Here is a 19,356-nt window from a genome sequence, read left to right on the forward strand (position 1 = left end):
AACCACCTCAACGGAGAAACGCTCCTAGCTGGAGCATGCCTTATTGTAACGATGTATTTCGCAGCTGAAGGTCTTTCTCTCTGATGATTTAAACCTGACGGGGCAAATTTCTGACTAAAGGAAAGGCAGGGACTGAGGCTTTCCGCTTAAGGGCCGTTAAGCGGTTGGTCTCTCCCGGCAGCTCGCGGGCGGGCTGCTGAGGCGGCGGCAGTTGTGGCCGAGTGTTAAGGGCGGCAGCTCCAGTGTAGGCAAGTCCGGGCCGGGGAATGGGATGGCAGCGAAGAGGGTGGACAAAGTGCTCTGGTCGGTCCTTTTTGGAGCGGGATCACCTGGGCCGGGGGAGTGGCAGCTGACGGGCGGGCTATTGAGTGAGGAGGCAAGGGCGGAGCCAGTAGCGCTCCCCTCAGAGCGCGGCCCCGCAGTTTACGCGGGGTGGGCGCCGAAGCAGATCCGGGGAGCAATGGTGTGAGGGGGCAGAGGTGTGGCTGTCCCTGAGCTCTGAGCCCCCCAGAGCTGATGCAGCTTCCCAGAGGGAACTCCGGTGGGAACACGCTGCCCACAGGTGCCAGGCTGCGGGGGGTGCCCCGCGCTCTCGGCAGTGCCCGGTGGCAGCACCAAGCACAGATGTGAGGTCTCTGCCCAAGTAGCGGAGCTCCTCGGCTTGGTGGGGAGAGCAAAGACGACAGGGGACTTGGAGCTCTCTTACAAGGAAAGGCTGAGGGAGCTGGGAATGTTTAGCCAGGAAAGACTGAGAGGAGTCCCTATCAATGTCTAGAATCTAAAGGGTGGGTGATAAGGAGGATGGAGACAGACTCAGTGCCCAGTGACAGGACAAGTGGCACCGGGCACAATCTGGAGCACAGGAAGTTCCATCTGAAAAATTATTTACTGCGAGGGTGACAAAGCACTGGAACAGGGTGCTCAGAGTGGTTGTGGGGTCTTACTCTGGAGACACTGAAAACCCTTCTGGATGCAGTCCTGTGAAATGTGTAGGCAGTCTTGCTCTAGCATGGGCCATGGACTAGATGATCCTAGAGTCCCTTCCAACCTCTACCATTCTGTCATTCTGTGAACATTAATCTTAAAAAAAACAAAACAAAACAAAATCAGCAACTGCCTCCCATGTATAGCACCTTATTTGCCAACAATACAACAGTAGTTTCAGACTTTATTTTTGAGAAAATCTCCAGATTTAAGCAACAGGTCTTAATGATAAATGAAAACATTAATATTGTGGTGGATTTACATAAAACATCACATATTTTAACAATGACTGATACAGAGTATTTGTCATGCAAATCACTTGTGTACACCAAGTAACACTTGTATCAATACATAGCTGTACAATATTTACATTTATTTTTAAACTCTAGCTAGAAACATTTTCCAAGAAAATAGAGAAATGAAACTGGTAAGCCACAAGTCCTGATTTGTAGTGTTTGGTCTACAACAGACCTAGCTTTTCCAGCAAGCATATCTACATAGATATATAATAAATCTTAAAAATATGCAGTTTTTATATACTAAACATTATAAATGCTGCTCAGTTTATGAAGGTTCAGTTTTGTACCAGTTTAAATTGGTTCAAAATGTTAAGTGACGTAGAGCTTATTTTGTCAGAATATGGTAAAATTTAAGTCAGTCCAGCTGAGCTTAAGTATTACATACTTCTCTCCCTGGACTGCACTGGCAACGTGGCTGATGGTAGTGGCCAAATGCTTTAGACACTGAGTGAAGGCATCAGTGGCAGAAGCAGTAGCAGCTCTTAATTGCCCCCATTGCTATAAAGGGTGATGTTAGAAACAAAGAACTGAAAAAATCCACAAGTTTCAGTGCAATAGGAAGGGAGAAGTCTATGGTCCCCAGAGGACTTTTCCTCCACATGGCCAAACCATAACAGATATTGCTTTAGGCCACCAAGCAGCTACCCCTGGGCTTGAAGCCCATTTAAAAAAGGGAAAGGTTGAGAGATTTCTCTTTACCCTCATGAATAGTACCTGATTTGCCCAAAATTTCCAAAAGCCACTTTGTTTTACTGGCCTCATGGCCAGTGGAAATTTTGAGCTAGTTTCACTGTGTTAATACTCTTACAAAGACCATCTGAGATCAAATATTATCACACCCAAGTATGCTGTTCCATTAGCTTTGGTAAATTAAATAGACATAATGAGCACCACAAGTAGCTGTTTAAGATGTTGCATTTTAATGCTACGAAATAACATATTTCCTGCTATAATATCCTCAGGTACATGTTACTCTATATAATTATTTCTGCTGGATAGAAGAACTTGAAACTAAATAGAGCAAATGAACTCTCAAGGCATCTCCTTCATGCTTATAGGCAGACATTGTCACCTGGTTACATAAATAGTTTCTTAAAGGTGATATTTCGGAAGATGTGAATGGATACAAAAGTGCTTCATGGCTTATTAATACTTTTGTGATCTCACATTTCTCCAGAGATTTTTATTTGCTTTTATTTGCTGCTTTCCAACTTTACATTCCTTAGCATCACTGGTTCTGGCATTAGAAATCTACATGTCCAAAGAGGAAACTGTTGTGTGCCTTGCCTGAAAACAGAACTGGAAGCTGCCCAACAAAAGACTCCAAAGAACCCATGTTAGCAGCTTTATCAGCATCCTGCTTTGCAGTCACAGGACAACCCAATTTGTTTCCATGAAGAGTTTCAATGGCAAAGATGCCCCAGCACTGATACTTACACTCAAGAACTCAAAATCCTTTGGATGAGTTTTACCACCTTGAAAGTGCTTGTATTTGGACATTCATTTGGACATTTCCTACACTCTAGGGACAATGTAAGGTATAAAAAAACTTTACTTTGTTCTTTTTCTCTCGTTTTTTATGCCAACATGCAATAAAGCAAATCAGTCCCAAGCCAGCACCCCATGCAAAATAAGGTAAATAAGTAAGACAGAACAATGACTCCTCCTTTACAGTTGAGATTTGAAGCAGACTGTGCCAGTTCAAGATATCCAGAAATGCTTCGGCACATATCTGAAAAATCATCTTTAAGGATGCAATAAAAATACTGAACTTTTCTGTATGTCCAAAGTCTCTTACCAAGCACAAGAATGAATTGATTGCTTACAGAAATATTTCCCCTTCCTGGTTTTTCACATGAAAACCACTAAATGCATGTGAAAATATTTTGGGGTGTTTTCACAGGCGTCATAGATTGAGTACAAGGAACTAAAGGAGAAAGAATGTTAAATACAGAGCACAGAGGGATCAATACTCCCTCCTAATTCCTGCCCATACACTACAGAAGTCATGCAGAAGGCAGCCCTGCTCTCTTTTGCCACCTCCTTGCCTCCCTGCTGTTCCCTGAGCTCCTTCACCACCAGCTCCCCCCGGCCCTTCAGAATCCACATCCATCGGTGCTGGGCAGAGCTGTGAAGCCTTCTCCTGAGCCGGCCCTGCCTCAAGGGGCCCTCGGGCACCCATCCCTGCCAGCATCGAGATCGGGCTGCAGATGTATTATTGTATTTGTTCATTATGCCATCTGTTATTGCCTCTCCCCTGTTCCAGTAAACCTGTTTAAGTCTCTCGTCCTTATTTCCCTATTATCTCTCCTGTAAGAGGGTGGAGGGGGGTAATGGAGAACAGTCAGTCCTCTGGTTTTTGTTCCACCCAAACTGCTGAACTGTGACAACATGAAATGCCTAAACACATGCGAGCCCTGTCATCTTACTTAACTTAGTGTTAATTAAACTACAACATATCTCAAACAGAAGAATGACTTTACTGGATAAAAAGCAAATTAAGCCAGTCATTCAATCTTACTGCTCTATTGCGATCAATTAACTAGGAAAAGAAACTAGGACAGTTAGATGTTGAACCTAGTAGGTTGCCAGGCAATCCTTACTGCACTCGGAAGTGGGTCTGCTCTACTTGTGGTCAGGAAGAAACAGTGCCTGCTCTGATCTTCTCCAGCCAGCAGATGGCAAAGTCGTTTTTAAAGAAACCGGTTAGAAACAGAGTAATAAAGTCAGTGTCTTGTGGGTCATGACACGAGTCAGGGGCATTAAGATTCCTGGGCTGTGTAGGGGAAGTGATGGATAAGGATAAGGTCTATGGATAAGGACGATGCAAGTACCTCACTTGGATACACTGCAACACAAGTGGGATATGAGGGCTGTGAAAGCCCTTTTTTTAGTCTTTAGAATTTCAGTATTTCATTCAGACCATGGGTGTTATTTACCACCATCTTGTGGAAAGTCAATCTTTTTTAAAAAGATGGGTCACAAGTAGGATACTCTGAATGATGAAATGTATTCTCAAAACAGGCAGCTGTGGCAGTGGTTTTTAGAGAGTACTGAACCTCTAAACATGGTAGGGACAGACTAGGAGCAACTGAGAAGGAATGCCCAGGAACTGTTAGCTTGTGCCATCTCAGCAGGACTCGTGATCCTTTGAATAAATTAATAAGGACAAAAATGGCTGGAGAGAACTCAGAGCCAAATGGAGCTGTGGGCTGGTTTGAGACTTCAGGAACTCAAACCACTGAGATAGGGTTTTATGTTGAACGTCAGGACAAGGAGTGACATTGCTTTCTTTTCTTTTTTAGCTTTGGAGCTTACTGCTGGAAGCCTTCAGTTCTCAAACTAAACCTTCCATCAAAACCAACAGCTTTTTACCAGCAACCCTGACATTATTTTGAACACTAAACCCATCACCTTACTGATTTTGAGCATTGAAACCTATAAACTCAAAGACTGAATTAGTGAGACTGTATGAAAATTGTCTCATTTTATTCTAAATCTTTTATTTTTAAGGTGATGAATTTCATTTTTATGCTTGAGTTTATTTAAGCCTAGAAGTGTCTATCCTTAAAGTAAAACCAGCAACCTTTTACCATCAAATGCTACATTTTACCAGTGCTGACCACCAAATACAACTTGTACCCATAGATGCTGCAGTGATGAAAAAAGTGTTTGCAAATGAAGAATCCAGGAAGGATCCTTCCCACGTCAGCTGCAAAACTGAGAATGCTTTAACTGAATCTGATGCTGATGAAGGGCCAGATAAATTCCAACTCACAAGGGACATTTATCTGTGCTTATGTTTAAGGTGCAAATAGATGGTTCCTGCAAAGAGATACACATCATTCTTCCAGTGTTCTCACAATACCACTGAAAAAATTAGCAGATTTCTCAGGCAGAAGGATCAGCAAGGTCCTATTTACAGCTGTGAATGATGTGGACAATGGAAAGCCACTTTAACCAGTTCCTGTGTTTCTCTAATAATACCATCAAACTCACTCCTGTTATCAATGGCCTTCAGTCATTTTAGACAGCTTTAAATCTTTATATTTTTTTATTTTTTCAAAGAATGGTTTGATAAAAAGTAAATTATTTTGATTCTTTGAAGAAGGGAGATGTTAGAAATAGGGGCTTTTGATTTTCTGAGAGAAATTAAATGTTTAATGACACTCTTGTTCATTCAGAATAGAAAAACATTTCTGTTTCAGCAGTCAAGAGGATGCACATGAATTCTTGTGCTTCACTGTTGATGCTTTGCAGAAAGCTTGCTTAAATGGAAGCACAAAGTAAGCATAAACAAAGCAATGCTTAAATACTCCCTAGCCCCTCTTACTCCTTTATCATAAAAATCCCATGTTTTCATAAAAAAACTGTTTGAAGTGTGCCTTAAATCTTCTCACATGTGATTATGATTTATTTCCAGACTGGACAGATCTTAAAAAAGAAATACACTTATTTATCAAAGATTTGGACGATATTTTAGAACCCCAGGTACTTTATTAAAGACTCTTACTGTCCTTAGAACTGTTCTGTGAACCTTTTTGTCTCTCTGTAGTAAAGGAGTTTGTATTGTACTTTGACTACAGTATTAAGTACTAAGAATTGACAGTGTCTTCTTCAGACTTTATTAAGCTTTTGTATTTTTATTCCAATGAAGTGCTTTAACTGCCAAGTGGCTTCAGATATCGAGGAGCCCTTTCTCAATATTAAAAATATAAAAGAATTTGCTATTAAGCATTTATCTGTGCTTGGTTTTAAGGTGGTTCCTGCATCAAAGAGGTATACAATACATCGTTCTTCCAATGTCCTCACCATATCTCTGAAAAGATTTGCAAATTTTACATTGTCTTTATTTGCAGGCTGGTAACAGACATTGGTATAGAATGACGATGCCTCAGCAGAGCTTTCTGATATCATATTCTATGGTATCTGATCTCTGGAGCTAGCAAAAAAAAAAAACCTGGGCATTTACAAGGACATCAGTTACTGACACCTCAAAAAGCCACCTACAGAATATCTAAACCTAGTTTATGTGAATAAAGGACATGGGGATACTATTTACTGAAGACCATCTGATCAACCTAAGCCTTTTGCCCAAAGAGATCTAGGTAAATATGTGTTCTGTGTCTGCATCTTCCCTCCTTTTTCTTAAAAATAAAATGGAAGTAGAAAACAGTTCTTACTTGTTGCAATGCTATATGAGTAAAGACTTCAGTGGTAAAGCTGTGAAACCCCTGAACAACTGGGGCTGCGGCTGCAGAAATTCTTTTTATCTTTTTACTATGTATTTGTAATATAGTTGTGATCTATTTACAATCAATCATGAGGAACTTTTTATAATAGACTTACCCAGGTCCTTTCTGTTAGGCAGAGAAAAGTGCATTGTTTCACTGCTATTCATGACTTCCACTGTTCACAATTCCTTGGTAACACTGCTCAGGAAAAGATCTGATAACTGTATGGTTACTTCGTTATTTTTCTGTATTAGATCTTCAAATGCATGTGACAGTGTTGAAAGCTGTGTGTCAAACGTTTTTGTGCTTTGATCTCTTTTGAAATACATTTCTCCCACATTTGTTAATGATGGAATTGCCCCGCCACAAAGGATTCTTTTCCCACCTGAGAAAATTTGTATGGACTGGCAGCAAACACAAAGTGTTGGAGTTGGACTACAAAATCTTGGCAACACATGCTTCCTGAATTCTACTCTACAGTGTTTAACCTACACACCTCCTCTAGCCAATTATATGCTTTCTCTTGAACACACCCAGTCTTGTGAGTACTCTGCAGCATTATTTCACATCTGTTGGACAGCTCTGAAGGTGAAAGAACAACAATAAATCTGTGAAGAAGACTCTCACTTGTCCTGTTCTAGCTGTAGAAGCTGGCTTCCTCCATGATCTTCCAGGTCACTTCCAACCTAAATGATTCTGTGTGCATTTGTTCATTGAATGCACCATGGCAAAACTTAGAAAAATATCACTTCTTGCTTCATGGGAACAATGAATTGCATTGTAAAGTGGATGCACACTTGGCATTGAGGGCTCCTAGGGGTAGAAAGGTGATGGAACTGAGGATATTGGTGCCCTAGGTTCCCAGTCTCTGCAGCCTAGCTAGTGTAATGAACTGATAAATTCTGTGTTGACTCTTAGGCCATTTTTAAACAAGACAAAACAAAACCAAAGACCAACCCAACCTAGAAAGCACTACAAGCTGGTCTCTTCTGAACCCAAACAGGAATTAGTAAGGGAGTATATTAAAAGTCTGACTAATCCAGGAAGGTTCCTTCCAGCTTCAGCTGCAACATTGAGACTCTTTTTCCTCAATCTGATGCTGAAACCATTTCTGCCAGAGGTGATCAAGAGGTGATAACACAGCTCAATATCAATGGTCAACACAAGATCTGGAATAAATCCTGGAACACCAAATGATTCCTTAGGCATAGAGGTTCAAAGTACAGCAGAGACAAAGAAAACCAAGAGGATCAGAAGTACTAATTTCAAAAGAAATCAAAGGCTCTCCTGAGAGCAAAGAGCAGCTGGGGCAAACGTCTTCTACAAAGTGGGACATTGAGAGTACTTGCAAAAAACTTTCATCTTTAGATACCACTAAGAAATGCCAAGTGACAGAGGACATTTATGACAAAGGAAGAAAAACAAAAGGAAAAGAAAAGGTATTTCCCTACAGTTAGGAGAATGAATCCTAAATGAAAGCTGCACTCAGCTGTTCACTTACTCTGGAACACACAATATTTGCAAACTGGTACTGCAATTGTGGTTTTCTTTCTACAGAAAATTAAGTGCTAGGTCATGCTGTATGCAATTTTTGGTTTTAGTGAAAGATGGAAGGCCTATAATGGCTCCTTCTTTTGTGGGAAATGCACTCAAAGAACTGATTTTACTGTTAGGCTTGAATTCCTAACCCAAACCCAGTCCTTCCCAAGCCAAGCAAACTGGAGTTGTAAATAATACAAGTGAAAACAAAGTTCCCATGTTTTGAGTTGAATTAGTTTCCAATGTAATAATCCTCTGGTATCTGAAGATTGCTTCCTATTATATGCCAATAACTATTTACCCTGAAAAGTCCTGCCAAGTTATGTCATAGTCAATAGTGTGTATGTATAAATATATATATACACACACACACATACATATATATATGTAAAATGTGCAGTCATTGTCTTCACTTAAGTTTGTCTACTTTTTTACATTATCACTCAACTGTATGCTTCGTTATGGGCTGATGGAGGTATTCCAGCTGCTGATCACGTTCTATTTCTTATTTGCAATACGTCGTTTCCTTGTTGCCAGCATATCATAGAAGGGATCCCTGCTGATACTTGCTCTAGGAAAAAAAAGAATCATCATTTTCATTTTGAAATACCTCATTTTGAAAACTACAACTATTTCAGTTTCACTTTCCTGTGGAAAAACTCCATGCTTTTAAGGCAATGGATGATTGACTTCTATGGATTATAAATACTTCTGTAAAAACAGATCTTGCTCAACTTCGATTTGTGAAGAGTTCATCCCTTCATATTGGCTCCTATTTGTTTCTTCAAACATGGGCCTGCATTATAAACCTTCCAAGATCAAGTCAAGCTGTGAAAATTTGAAGACGTACTGTGAAGATGCTCAAGATACATGTCATTAAAGTTAATTATTAGGTGAAGTGAGACTAATGAATTTACAATTAAAAACTGTTTGCAGAAGGCTTTTTACTTGCTTAAAAAAATAAAATCTACGTTATTCTCATTGGAGTTAGGAGCACTATTTCCTTGGGACAAGACAGTAACAGGAGACTTGTATCTTGATCCATCAACCTCACGTAGCTTGTAATTAATCCTAGAGGACTGCCACATGAGGATTCTTCACACAAGTTAAGAGTGTAAGTTCTCCAAATCCAAAAAGCTTATATTACATTTCTGAAAAGACACTTAAGACTAAACTCACTTGATAGATTTAATCCACTCTTCCTTTTCTTCTGGGGTAGGAGCAGATATTCTATACACCACATGGTTCCCTTCTACCACTCTGCCATCAGCTTCAGTTTTACATGCTTTAATCACTTGACCTTTATGACTGGGGTTATAGAGTTCAAAGCAGTTCTAGAGGGTATAAATAAATACATTTAAAAGACAAAACAGAACTGACAGACATCTTCATTCTATATGGCTTATTCTTATTAATTTAACAAAAATATTATTAATCTTACTGGTTTTCTAGGGTCTTCAACTTCTCTTATGCTAAGATTTTCTAGTGGAATAATTCCTCTAGGTTCTTTGTCCTAAAAATTAGAAAAATATCACATTAATGCCCACTTAAATATTTTTATTAGAAACAAAGTTCACTGTGATATATACTCACTGTTGTGTATTCAAAATAATACAGGCAATTATCGGTCAGAATAAACCATCTCCGTTTCCATGTTTTTACTCTTCCTCCTACAACCAAAAAATATGGCTGAATTTAACGTGTTGCTGTCAAGGCTTCAACAATGGATGACAAAGTAGTTTAGTTTTGCTAGTTTTTAAAAATGTAGTTTAATCACTTAATGGTAAATGGATGAGGCACAGATCAGCTGAGATTAAAGGAATACATTACTATAACTCTTGCACTAAAACCAAACTCCTGAGACAGCATTAACTATGGTGCTGCTGACCAGCCACAAAAACTGTAGGCATTCAACTTGCAACTGGCTCCTCTCTTGCAGAGAGTGGATGCAATACTTTAGCAGTTAGACCTGTTCCCTCTGCTCATCCCACACAGGTGTTTACTACATCAAGAATATTCACATTATACAACCTTCAGAAAGACTTGGTGCTGCGAAGGGAGGCCAGTCACCAGCAAAACCAGTAACTGGGTTCCAGCAGCAGGACCAACCCACTCCACAGCCTGCCTTGTACAAGGAAATGGCCCCATCAATAAAATTAAGGGCATTTTGCTACTTTCCTTCTGTGAGCATGCATGTGATTAAGATCTCTACTTTCAGATTTAACATCAAGTGCATAAGATGCCTGTATACATGACTGGCAGAACAAATATGATGCATCATCAATAAGGAACATATCCTATGTCAAAACATACCATTGTTAGTGACTTTTAACAATTTAGTATTTAAAAAACATGTTGTCTTTATGGATTAATAACATCATTGAGTACAGAAGACATAGCTACTGCTCCAAAAATGCCAATTTTTCCTGCATTAGCAGTTAAGGCAACAGCAAGCAGAGTGCTCCTTTCTTACACCTGCTAATGTCACAGTTCCCTTTAGAAACACACATTTATTGTCTCAGTCCTTTCAACTGGTTTTCTGCTGTCAGCTTCTTCAGAACATGTCTTGCATTCCACAATTACATTATTTAAAAAAATAATTTCCAGGAAAAACAATTGTAGATAAAGCATTCACATGTTATTAATATAAAGGCTTTGTTCCACCATAGTTATCTGACTTCAGGATCATGCATCATCCATTCAGCAGTGATTTAACCTCATTAACCCTACATTTCAAAATTGTTGACTTTGCTATTGAACTCTCATGCATACGAGAGTAACATTAATACACAAGATCCTCAGTTTAATTCAGATCATGTAACTAAACCTAATGATTTCTTCATCTTTTTGTTCTCCTTGAGAGAGATGGGGTTTTGTTTAATACAGAAGTCCAAATCATACTAAAGAACAACTCTAGAAATATGATGACATTTCTTGATAATAGCCTACTACATATTTGCATTGCAGACCAAGTATTCTGCATCTTTTATCTTCCTTTTGCTTGATTTCACAACTTTCATGATAACCCAGTGCTAACATCCTGCAATACTCAATGTTCTCAATAAATGTTACATTTTCACTACACACACATGTATCTTAAGAAAAATACAATCTGCAAGCAGGTGTGGTGAAATATGAGAGGGCAAAACAGTGCAAGATGCAGAAGCTGTGACAGAACGAACGGCTCAGCGAACTAGAGACAGTGAGGGAAGAACTGGTGGCATTTTAGTACAACCACTGTGACCGATCCTTAAATAAAGCAGTGTGGAAACATTCAAACTGGCACGTAAGTCACCAGAAAAATTGCCATCACCTTGATAGAGAGATGGCTCAAGTGTCAGGAAGTACTGGGCTAGGAATGGAAAGCTGACAAACTTGAGTTGACTCACTTCCAGATCAATGAATTAGCAGCAGCCGAGCTAAGACAACTGCCAGAACAGTCTTTACTATCACTATAACATCACATTTTTTCATATAACCCAGTGTTCCATGCCATGACTTCAAGTCACGTTCTGTTTGCTAAGGTTGACATCATTTAATGTTTTTAAGAATACAAAAATGTCACCACATTTTTCAGGCTAACAGGTTAACATCAGATAGCATCCAGTGTCATGGGTTGCCCAGTTCTAGTAGAAAACCAGTTCAGCAGCAGAGGATGATCTGCAGGCAGATCACAGAGGTAGCTTAAGCTGAACAAAGGAGTTTCTCATAAACCTTAATACTGTGTCAAAACATGGTAAAAAAAATAAGCAAGTAATAATCATATATTGAAAAGAAGGCCTGCTTACAATTTAAGGCAGAAATAAAGGACTTAAAACATAGACCTCCTAGAACAATATGAAATACCAAGTAGTAAATGACAGCCAAGCTTGCTGACTTTTTCCTGACAACATGCCCTCTCTTTGGAAAATTTTTTCCAATCTGAAACCTTTTGTAATCATACTGCAGCTGTGATGAAAAGCTTGTCATGGACTGTTTCCCAGTTCAAGGGTAGTATTGATGTGGAAGCCAGAAAGGAGATTAAATGTTTCCAACATCCTTCTTACTGCTTCCTTCTTCCTAAAACAGCCAGTAGCCCACTGGGTTAGAGCACTGAGGTGAGTTGCAGAAGTAGACCCTAAGCTGCTCCACCAAGCTATGAGTTACTCTTCCAGGTTAAAAAAAAAAAGAAAAAAGCAAGGCAGGATTTCTTGGCAGGATAAGGAACTACTTTCACGTGTAATTCCCTGCTTCCCCACCCCATTACTTAGTTGCAGCTGTCAGCAGCACAGAAACTCTAATAAAGCTTGAAAGGCAATCTAATCTGTTCCCAGCAAGTTTGCAGGGGTAACCACATAGAACACACTTAATATGCCTTACAATGGGCAAAACCCCAAGAAGCTGGCTGATAAGGCTTTGCATCCCATAAACACTGCATGTGAGATTAATGGGTACAAGCTCATTCTTCTTGTCTAAGACTGCGGTGGGCTCACAAAACAACAAGGAGTTTAGTACCATACTTTGTATCTTATTCCAGCCTTTTAAAGATTAAAACTTGAAGGAATTAATTTACCAGAGGTGGATGAAGAAAATCAGAGAATGAATCCATAAGTATTTACAGAAACTGAGATTTAAGTGACCAACTTCTCAAATATTATATAAAATGCAAAGACATCTCAAACAACAAAATAAAGAAGTGTATCTGCAAGGTGGGAATCTAAGGAAACTACATGAGAAGGCCACAACATGGCAAAAAGCACAGAAAGAGGATCAGAAATCCTTTTCACCTATGTAACCCAATATAAGATTCTTTTTTTTTCAACTCTGGGCAAAGTACAAACTAGAGAACATGTGGAAAGAAGCCACCTATACTAAAGGGAAAAACAACTGGCAATGACTTAGGAAATACCAATATCAAAATTAAGCAAGGCCTTAAGACTAAAGGCAGCAATGTATCAAAGACAGAAAGTTCTACCCAAATCTTCAGCACCTCATGCTGAAGGTGAACACATCACAAGTGTTTTTTTTCTCCTCATTTAGGTACCATTAGGCAGAATGGACTCAGAAGTCCATTTTCTTTTTTTCTTGAAAAAGAAGCTTCCTTTGACCACAGCCTTAACTGCCTCAAACTAGAAGAGCACCAGTTACCACGAGAGCCAGGCAGATACTGGAAGGCATCTGCTTCCTGATCAACCACCAGCGTTCTCTTATCCCAAAGCAGGGAAGAGAAGTGGCATCCTCTCAAGGATGGATGTGCTGGAATAAGCACCACTGGCACGATGGGCCCAGGTGCAAAACTTCTGGACAATCTTCAAGCTCTGAGCAAATCACCTGACTGGTAGAAAAAAGTAACACCATCATTTGTCTGGCTTCAATAATTTCCTCTCCAGTTTAGTGAAATAATGCCCCGGTTTCCCTGCAACTAGAAGAAAATATTATGCAACACAAGTTACTTGCCAAGAGAAGTTGTTTTAGGCAAGGAAACACCTCTCTGTGCAAAATGATTGTAACTTGGAGTTTGGACGGAAAGCACAGACAACAATTTTGAAATATCTTAATGTGGATGCCAGAAAATTTCAAGGTACTAACACCACAACACAGAAAAACATAAAAGCTCATAGTGGCTCAGGCTCCAGTAAGTGCAAATTCATCAGCACTCAGCATCTTTCACGTTTTTTACTTGGAGCATTCATTTTCATTATACTTTGCTTCAAGGAACAATGAACTGAATGACAGTTCAGGTTTATCAAGATAAAAATGTCTATATAAAGGTACCAGCTGAGTCTAGGCAAAGAAAAAACCAGAACTGCTGTCTGGCTGTCAGGTTTGGTACTAGGACTTAGCCAAAGTCACCTCTTAAATATTCAAAGCAACAAATTCACCAAAAGAATTTTGTACTCCTCTAGCACTGTAAAACCAAATGCCAGTCTTGAGAGCTAGGGGAGATGAATTTTATATATATATATATGAGAGTTTAATTGTGTCCATCTCCCACCCCCAGGATAATCAATATGGTGAGCTGGAATAATAAGGAGACGGACACAAATAGATAAATGGGAAGAGCTGACTGCAAGAAATAGCAAATAAAAAACACTGTCTTGAAACACTCAGGGTTTGTGAGTTGTCTTAGTCATATTAATAGTTAATAGATAAAACTTTCAACTTGCAAGTCTTATTACAACTGAGCACTTAAATTCTCACTCAGAAATAGTTGCCTTAGCATTTCAACAATACTGAAACTTTTAATATCAGCATCTTCCAGAACTGAAGGAAACACTGCCCATTTCACAAGAAGTGTTTCCCAACAGAAACAACTGTAAAAGTGCAAACAATGTTGATCAAGACAGCACTCTGAAACATAGCTTAAGCCTGCTAGCAAACAGAGAAGAGAAGGGAGGGAAAGGAAGGGAAAAAAAGATTGCCAAGTTTATTTCTGCTCACTGCAGCTTAACCAGGAAAATCAATTTGTCTGTACTAGTCCAGATCTGCAGAAAAAAACACAGTCCTTCACAGCACCACAGTTTCATGCCTTTACAGGCTGGTGCATGAGAGCCTTCTGGACAAGTTTCGCTTCTTTATTCAAATAATCCTCACGTCATGGGAGTGTCGTATCCAACACCTTTCTGTTTCACACATGCTTTTACTATTGGGTTTTCTCTGCACCATTTCTCTTCTAGTCACACGTAATGAAAAGCTGGTTTTATTGACCTTGTGCCACAGCCAATGATGGGCTGTGCAGAAGTACCTGGCAGTTTTCACTAGCTTCCAGTCATTTTTTTTTTTTTTCAGAATCTTTGTTTCTCTATTTTTATTAGATCTCTTATATGTCTTTTATTGACAGTTTCTTCCACAAGGATGTTGTCACTCCTCTACACACACTCACACTCTTGCTTGTTCTCTCAGTATGTGATATGAGAACGCACTGGAAAGAGAGAGAAATAGGCAGTGTAGGCTTACACCCAACCTCTTCAGAAAGCACATTTTATTTACATCAGCTTAAAAGCCTTTTCTATTGAGATAGCTGTCATCTCATGTTACAAAATGAAGAAAAGCTGCAAAGTCATCTTTGATAAAGTGCCAGCTGAACTAAAAGCAAGAGCTTTGATTTTTTGTAGTTAGAAAGACAGAGAGCTCTATGGTCGCCTTAGCACAGAGGTTAAAATAAGTCACTGGAGGGCATGTGAGTGAATTCCAAAGGCTTCCTTTTCACATCTGTCTACTTCCAGCACTAGCATGACCCCTGATTTCCTGGTACAATCAGTAGAGCAGGCCCATGGCTCTAACCAGGCTCTACTTTCACCATACTCACCTCTATGTGCACCCTCCAGAACACATCCCTTTTCACACTATATGTAAAGTTCCTTCTACTTCAACATGCTAGTTATACATTAAAGTGGCCAATACTTGACTCTCTGAATGTGTGCTGGTATTTTAAACAAAGGAGATGTATTTAATTAGAAAAAAAAAATCTTAAAACAAAATTTCAGTCACTCATATATGAAAAAAATTCCCTAAGCCCAAGTAAAAAGGTGAGTTCCATCAGCTTGAATAGTCTGTAAATAAGGCCATGTTGCAGTGTCAGGAGACTGCAAATTACCAGAGGTTTCTGCAATACTTAATTTGGTGCTCATGTAGATTCTGTTAAGTAAGCTAAATACATTATTTAAAAAGGAAAATAAGCAGGAAAAAAGAGCAGCTTTTATAAATGCATGGTTCAAATGTAATCAATCTTTCAATAATCTAATATAATTTATGTACAAGTAACAGAATTACTCTGGAATGTTATTACAAGAGTAAGACACTATTTTCTCTCATTATTCTTCCCTCAAAGAAGTTATGCTCTTCAATAAACAAGAAAAGTATGCTGAATAGCCATCTTTATTTTTCTGCTTTACATGTGAAAACTTTCTTCTTTTGCATGTGAGCTAAACACTGACATGCCAGACTTTCAGTACCACTGATGATACTGAAGTGACAACTGAGTGAAAAAGGAAAATGCAACAATAAATTTGAATTTTCAATAAATAAATAAATAAAAAGAAACCCCACAGAAACAAACCAGGAGGAAGGAGGAAGGAAATAAAAGAATGAGCAACTGAAGAAGAGGGGACTGGAAAGCAATCAGATACGTACCTCCTAATGCAGAATAAGCAGAGACAGCCAGTCACAGAACAGAAAGGTGATAGGTCATAGGCCATAAGGAAAACAAGAAGGCACATTTAAACCACTCATTAAAAAATCATAGACAAAACCAAACCAAGAGAAACTCACAAATAATATGGAAAAATAAAGACATACAAAAATAACTATTTGAAAAGAAATAGTTTGTTTTTTTTTTTGTACACAGAAAACTGAGTTGAAATATCACAGAGTTTTCTGAAATTACATTATGGAGACTTAGTTGTTATTTATCAGTCACAGGATGTAGAAAATACTATGTGGCATTTCCTTTCTGTTGCTGAGCTTTTATTTCTCATAAATCAGAAATAAAACTCCAAAGTTTGAAAGAAGATTGATAATTTGGGTATGTAAAATAAATAACAACCTTCAGATGTAAAGGAGTTATTTTGGTTCACACATTTTAAAATAGAAATTACAACGTTAATCCTATTATCTCCACAAGAAAGCAGATAAGAGGCAGAAGCAGCAAACATGCTTACAACAAGCAAACACTTAGCAGCAAAACTACCCTTATAACTAACCTAATTTCAGCAGCCAACCTTCTCTATCTGGATTAAAAAACGTATGCGTTAGATCATTCCCATCATCCTCTGGAATTTTAAACGGCTCATTCTTAATACTTTCATATAAGTTCTAGAAGAATAAAAAAAGAGGAAAAAGACCTCATTAATAAACGTCTCACAGAAAATGCAACCAGGACATTTTACTGCTTCTGAAACTAATTGTTTAAAAAGCACAGGAATTCTGGACTATGCCTTCTCAATCGTTTACTACTTTAGGTTTGACTTTAAACTACTTTATCTATAAACTTTTCCACAGGTATGTGCTCTGAGCAAGCATTCCTTCAAAGGTTCGGTTCCAAGTCTCATTTAGTACAAGTTTTTCCAAATTAATCTGGGTTTTCAGTAAATGGTTAAACCATAACACTGTCTTAGAGAAGTATTTTTACCACTATCTCAAAGGACAGAAGGAAGCTCCACAAGACACACGAGAGAAATGAGAGGCAATAATGGAACAATTATTTTTAATAACAAATAATTTAATATTATTCATTTTTTTGCTATCTCTGACTTACCCAGAAATACTACCTTCTTTTTTTTTTTTGTTCATAAGAAGACAATTCCACAATATTTGTGCCACTGGCAAACTACTGAGAGATATACAGAATATTTTCTCTGGATTCTCCTCTCCCCAACAAAAGACTGAATATAGGGAGAACCATCTCAAAGCAGCTGCTAATATCAGAAAATGCTTTCAGCTACTCAAATGGTTTGCATAGTAGAAAATGTTCTTATTTTTGCTTGTCAAACCTGCCTGAGAACTGTTGTACATGCTTTAAGTTTCCTCTTAAAAACACAAAGCAATGCCTTGTCTTACCCAGTCTAACTTACCCGTAATAATTCTTCTGGAAGGTCTCCACCTTCATTAATTCCACGATTCATAGAAATAAACCTCTCAACTGTTGGTTTATCTCGTACGTTGTGGTTGTGCAGACTGGTATTTAACATGATGATTGCAAATGAAAGCACATAGCATGTATCTGAAATAAGATTTGGAGAAGTATTTATCTTTCTGTGTCTTGTGGAAGAAACCTGTAAAATTAATATATAACTCATCCTGACTGATAAAGGTAGTTGAGAAATCCTTAATTATATACATGAAAGCAAAGTCTCATATCTTTCTTCAAACTGCTTAAGTAAGTCTAAGAAGAAAAATCATGGAGAAATCCAAATTAAAACCAAGTATGAGAAAACCAATATACAAGAACTTTTTTTAAAAAGATCTCTTAGAAACCATCGTTATCAACCTTTTCACTTGAAACAGTGAAGTGTTGTTAACCAAAATGTTCTCTGCACACAGATTTTCCCATATCACATTGGTAGATCCTGTAACAGACTTTGTCAAGATTCCTGCTCAAAGCACCTCCAAAGCCTCCTTCGAACAGAAAGAACAGTTTCTTCAAAACAACATTCATACTGTGTTCAAACATACTGAAAATTACATTGACTCAATTTCTTGGCACACAAGAGGTGGCTACTACCACTGAATAATATCAAAAGATGACAAAGGAGATGTTATCATGACTCTTGGCATGGTTTTGATTGTAGTAAATTTTCCCAGAATTCAAGTATAAGATCCTGTATAAAAAAAGGCAGGATGGAAACCTCTCTGCTAAACAGAGGAAAAATGCATTCACATCTTCAGCATTTTGTTTTCAGTATCTTCCTCTCCTGGCTGTTGCCAGACCTGCTTTACTTTAACATTTTCCTTGCCTACTTGTTCCTCAAACAAGTGACCAACAGTAAGCTATGTGTGTTCATAACTAAAAAGACCAACAATGCCAGAATGTGCCTGCATTCTGTGTAGTATCATTTTGTTAGCTTTTATATTTTGAGTAATTCTAAACCAAGCAATTCAACAGAAAACTGAAGTGCATTTCTAACTGAGATAAATTGTTTCTGAGTAAACAAGACAACCTTCTAGGTAACATACCATAGCCAAATACAGGTAGACTTGATACAGAAATAATGAGAAGCTAAGAAGCTCCAACTTATTGGATTATCCAACTCCCTTTAAGCACCTGAGAATCTTACTTTTCCTACGCATAGCCAGAATCTTTGGAGACTTTTCTCAAGTATGTCTTATACTTTATTGGCTTAGATACTTATTAATTTTGAAGTTTTATAAATGGAAATGTATTCTGAGCATAAGCTTGCACCTCCTGGAAACAATAAGGACTACAGTTGCATTTTCTCAGTTCTCAGAAATTTCTCATTTTACGTATTATTTTATCCTGAACTTCCAAAATGGCCCTCATTGCACTGCATCAGACGCATGATATATTTGATACCACAAAATATAAATAAAAAAATATATATTTAGAAACTCCCATTTTTTCCTGTGACTAACCTGTAGACTGGAAGACCCCTGGGTTACAAAGGCAATAGCGTGAAGCAAAAGCTTCCATCATTCGATCAATTTTTTGAGCCTCTCCTGGGAGTCTGAAGCTCCATAGAAACTGCCTACAGAAGGGTAGAATAATTATTAGACTTAGTCCATTATTTATAAGCTAAGCAAACACTCAAAAAATCAGCAACATCTGTATAAAATGTCCAGAAATATTTTCTCAATCTCTCAAC

The 19,356-nt window shown here is 38.4% G+C and overlaps 1 protein-coding gene across 2 annotated transcripts in view; it reads right to left on the reverse strand.

The window, feature by feature from the left end:
- Positions 1-6,592: 6,592 nt before the first annotated feature.
- CYTH3 (cytohesin 3) overlaps positions 6,593-19,356 on the reverse strand; it is a 45,024-nt gene continuing 32,260 nt past the window's right edge. The window contains exons 7-13 of one of the 2 annotated variants that reach the window (XM_030460224.1): positions 19,127-19,239; positions 17,608-17,756; positions 16,738-16,849; positions 9,650-9,726; positions 9,498-9,569; positions 9,236-9,390; positions 6,593-8,627 (exon numbers count right to left, since the gene is read on the reverse strand). In XM_030460224.1, the coding sequence (XP_030316084.1) occupies positions 8,555-8,627; positions 9,236-9,390; positions 9,498-9,569; positions 9,650-9,726; positions 16,738-16,849; positions 17,608-17,756; positions 19,127-19,239 (751 nt within the window). In that variant the 3' untranslated portion in view covers positions 6,593-8,554. The remainder of the gene's footprint in view (positions 8,628-9,235; positions 9,391-9,497; positions 9,570-9,649; positions 9,727-16,737; positions 16,850-17,607; positions 17,757-19,126; positions 19,240-19,356) is intronic. The other variant, XM_030460223.1, reaches the window with a different exon arrangement.

The sequence above is a fragment of the Calypte anna genome, chromosome 14 (assembly GCF_003957555.1).
Source record: "Calypte anna isolate BGI_N300 chromosome 14, bCalAnn1_v1.p, whole genome shotgun sequence".
Classification (NCBI taxonomy): domain Eukaryota; kingdom Metazoa; phylum Chordata; class Aves; order Apodiformes; family Trochilidae; genus Calypte; species Calypte anna.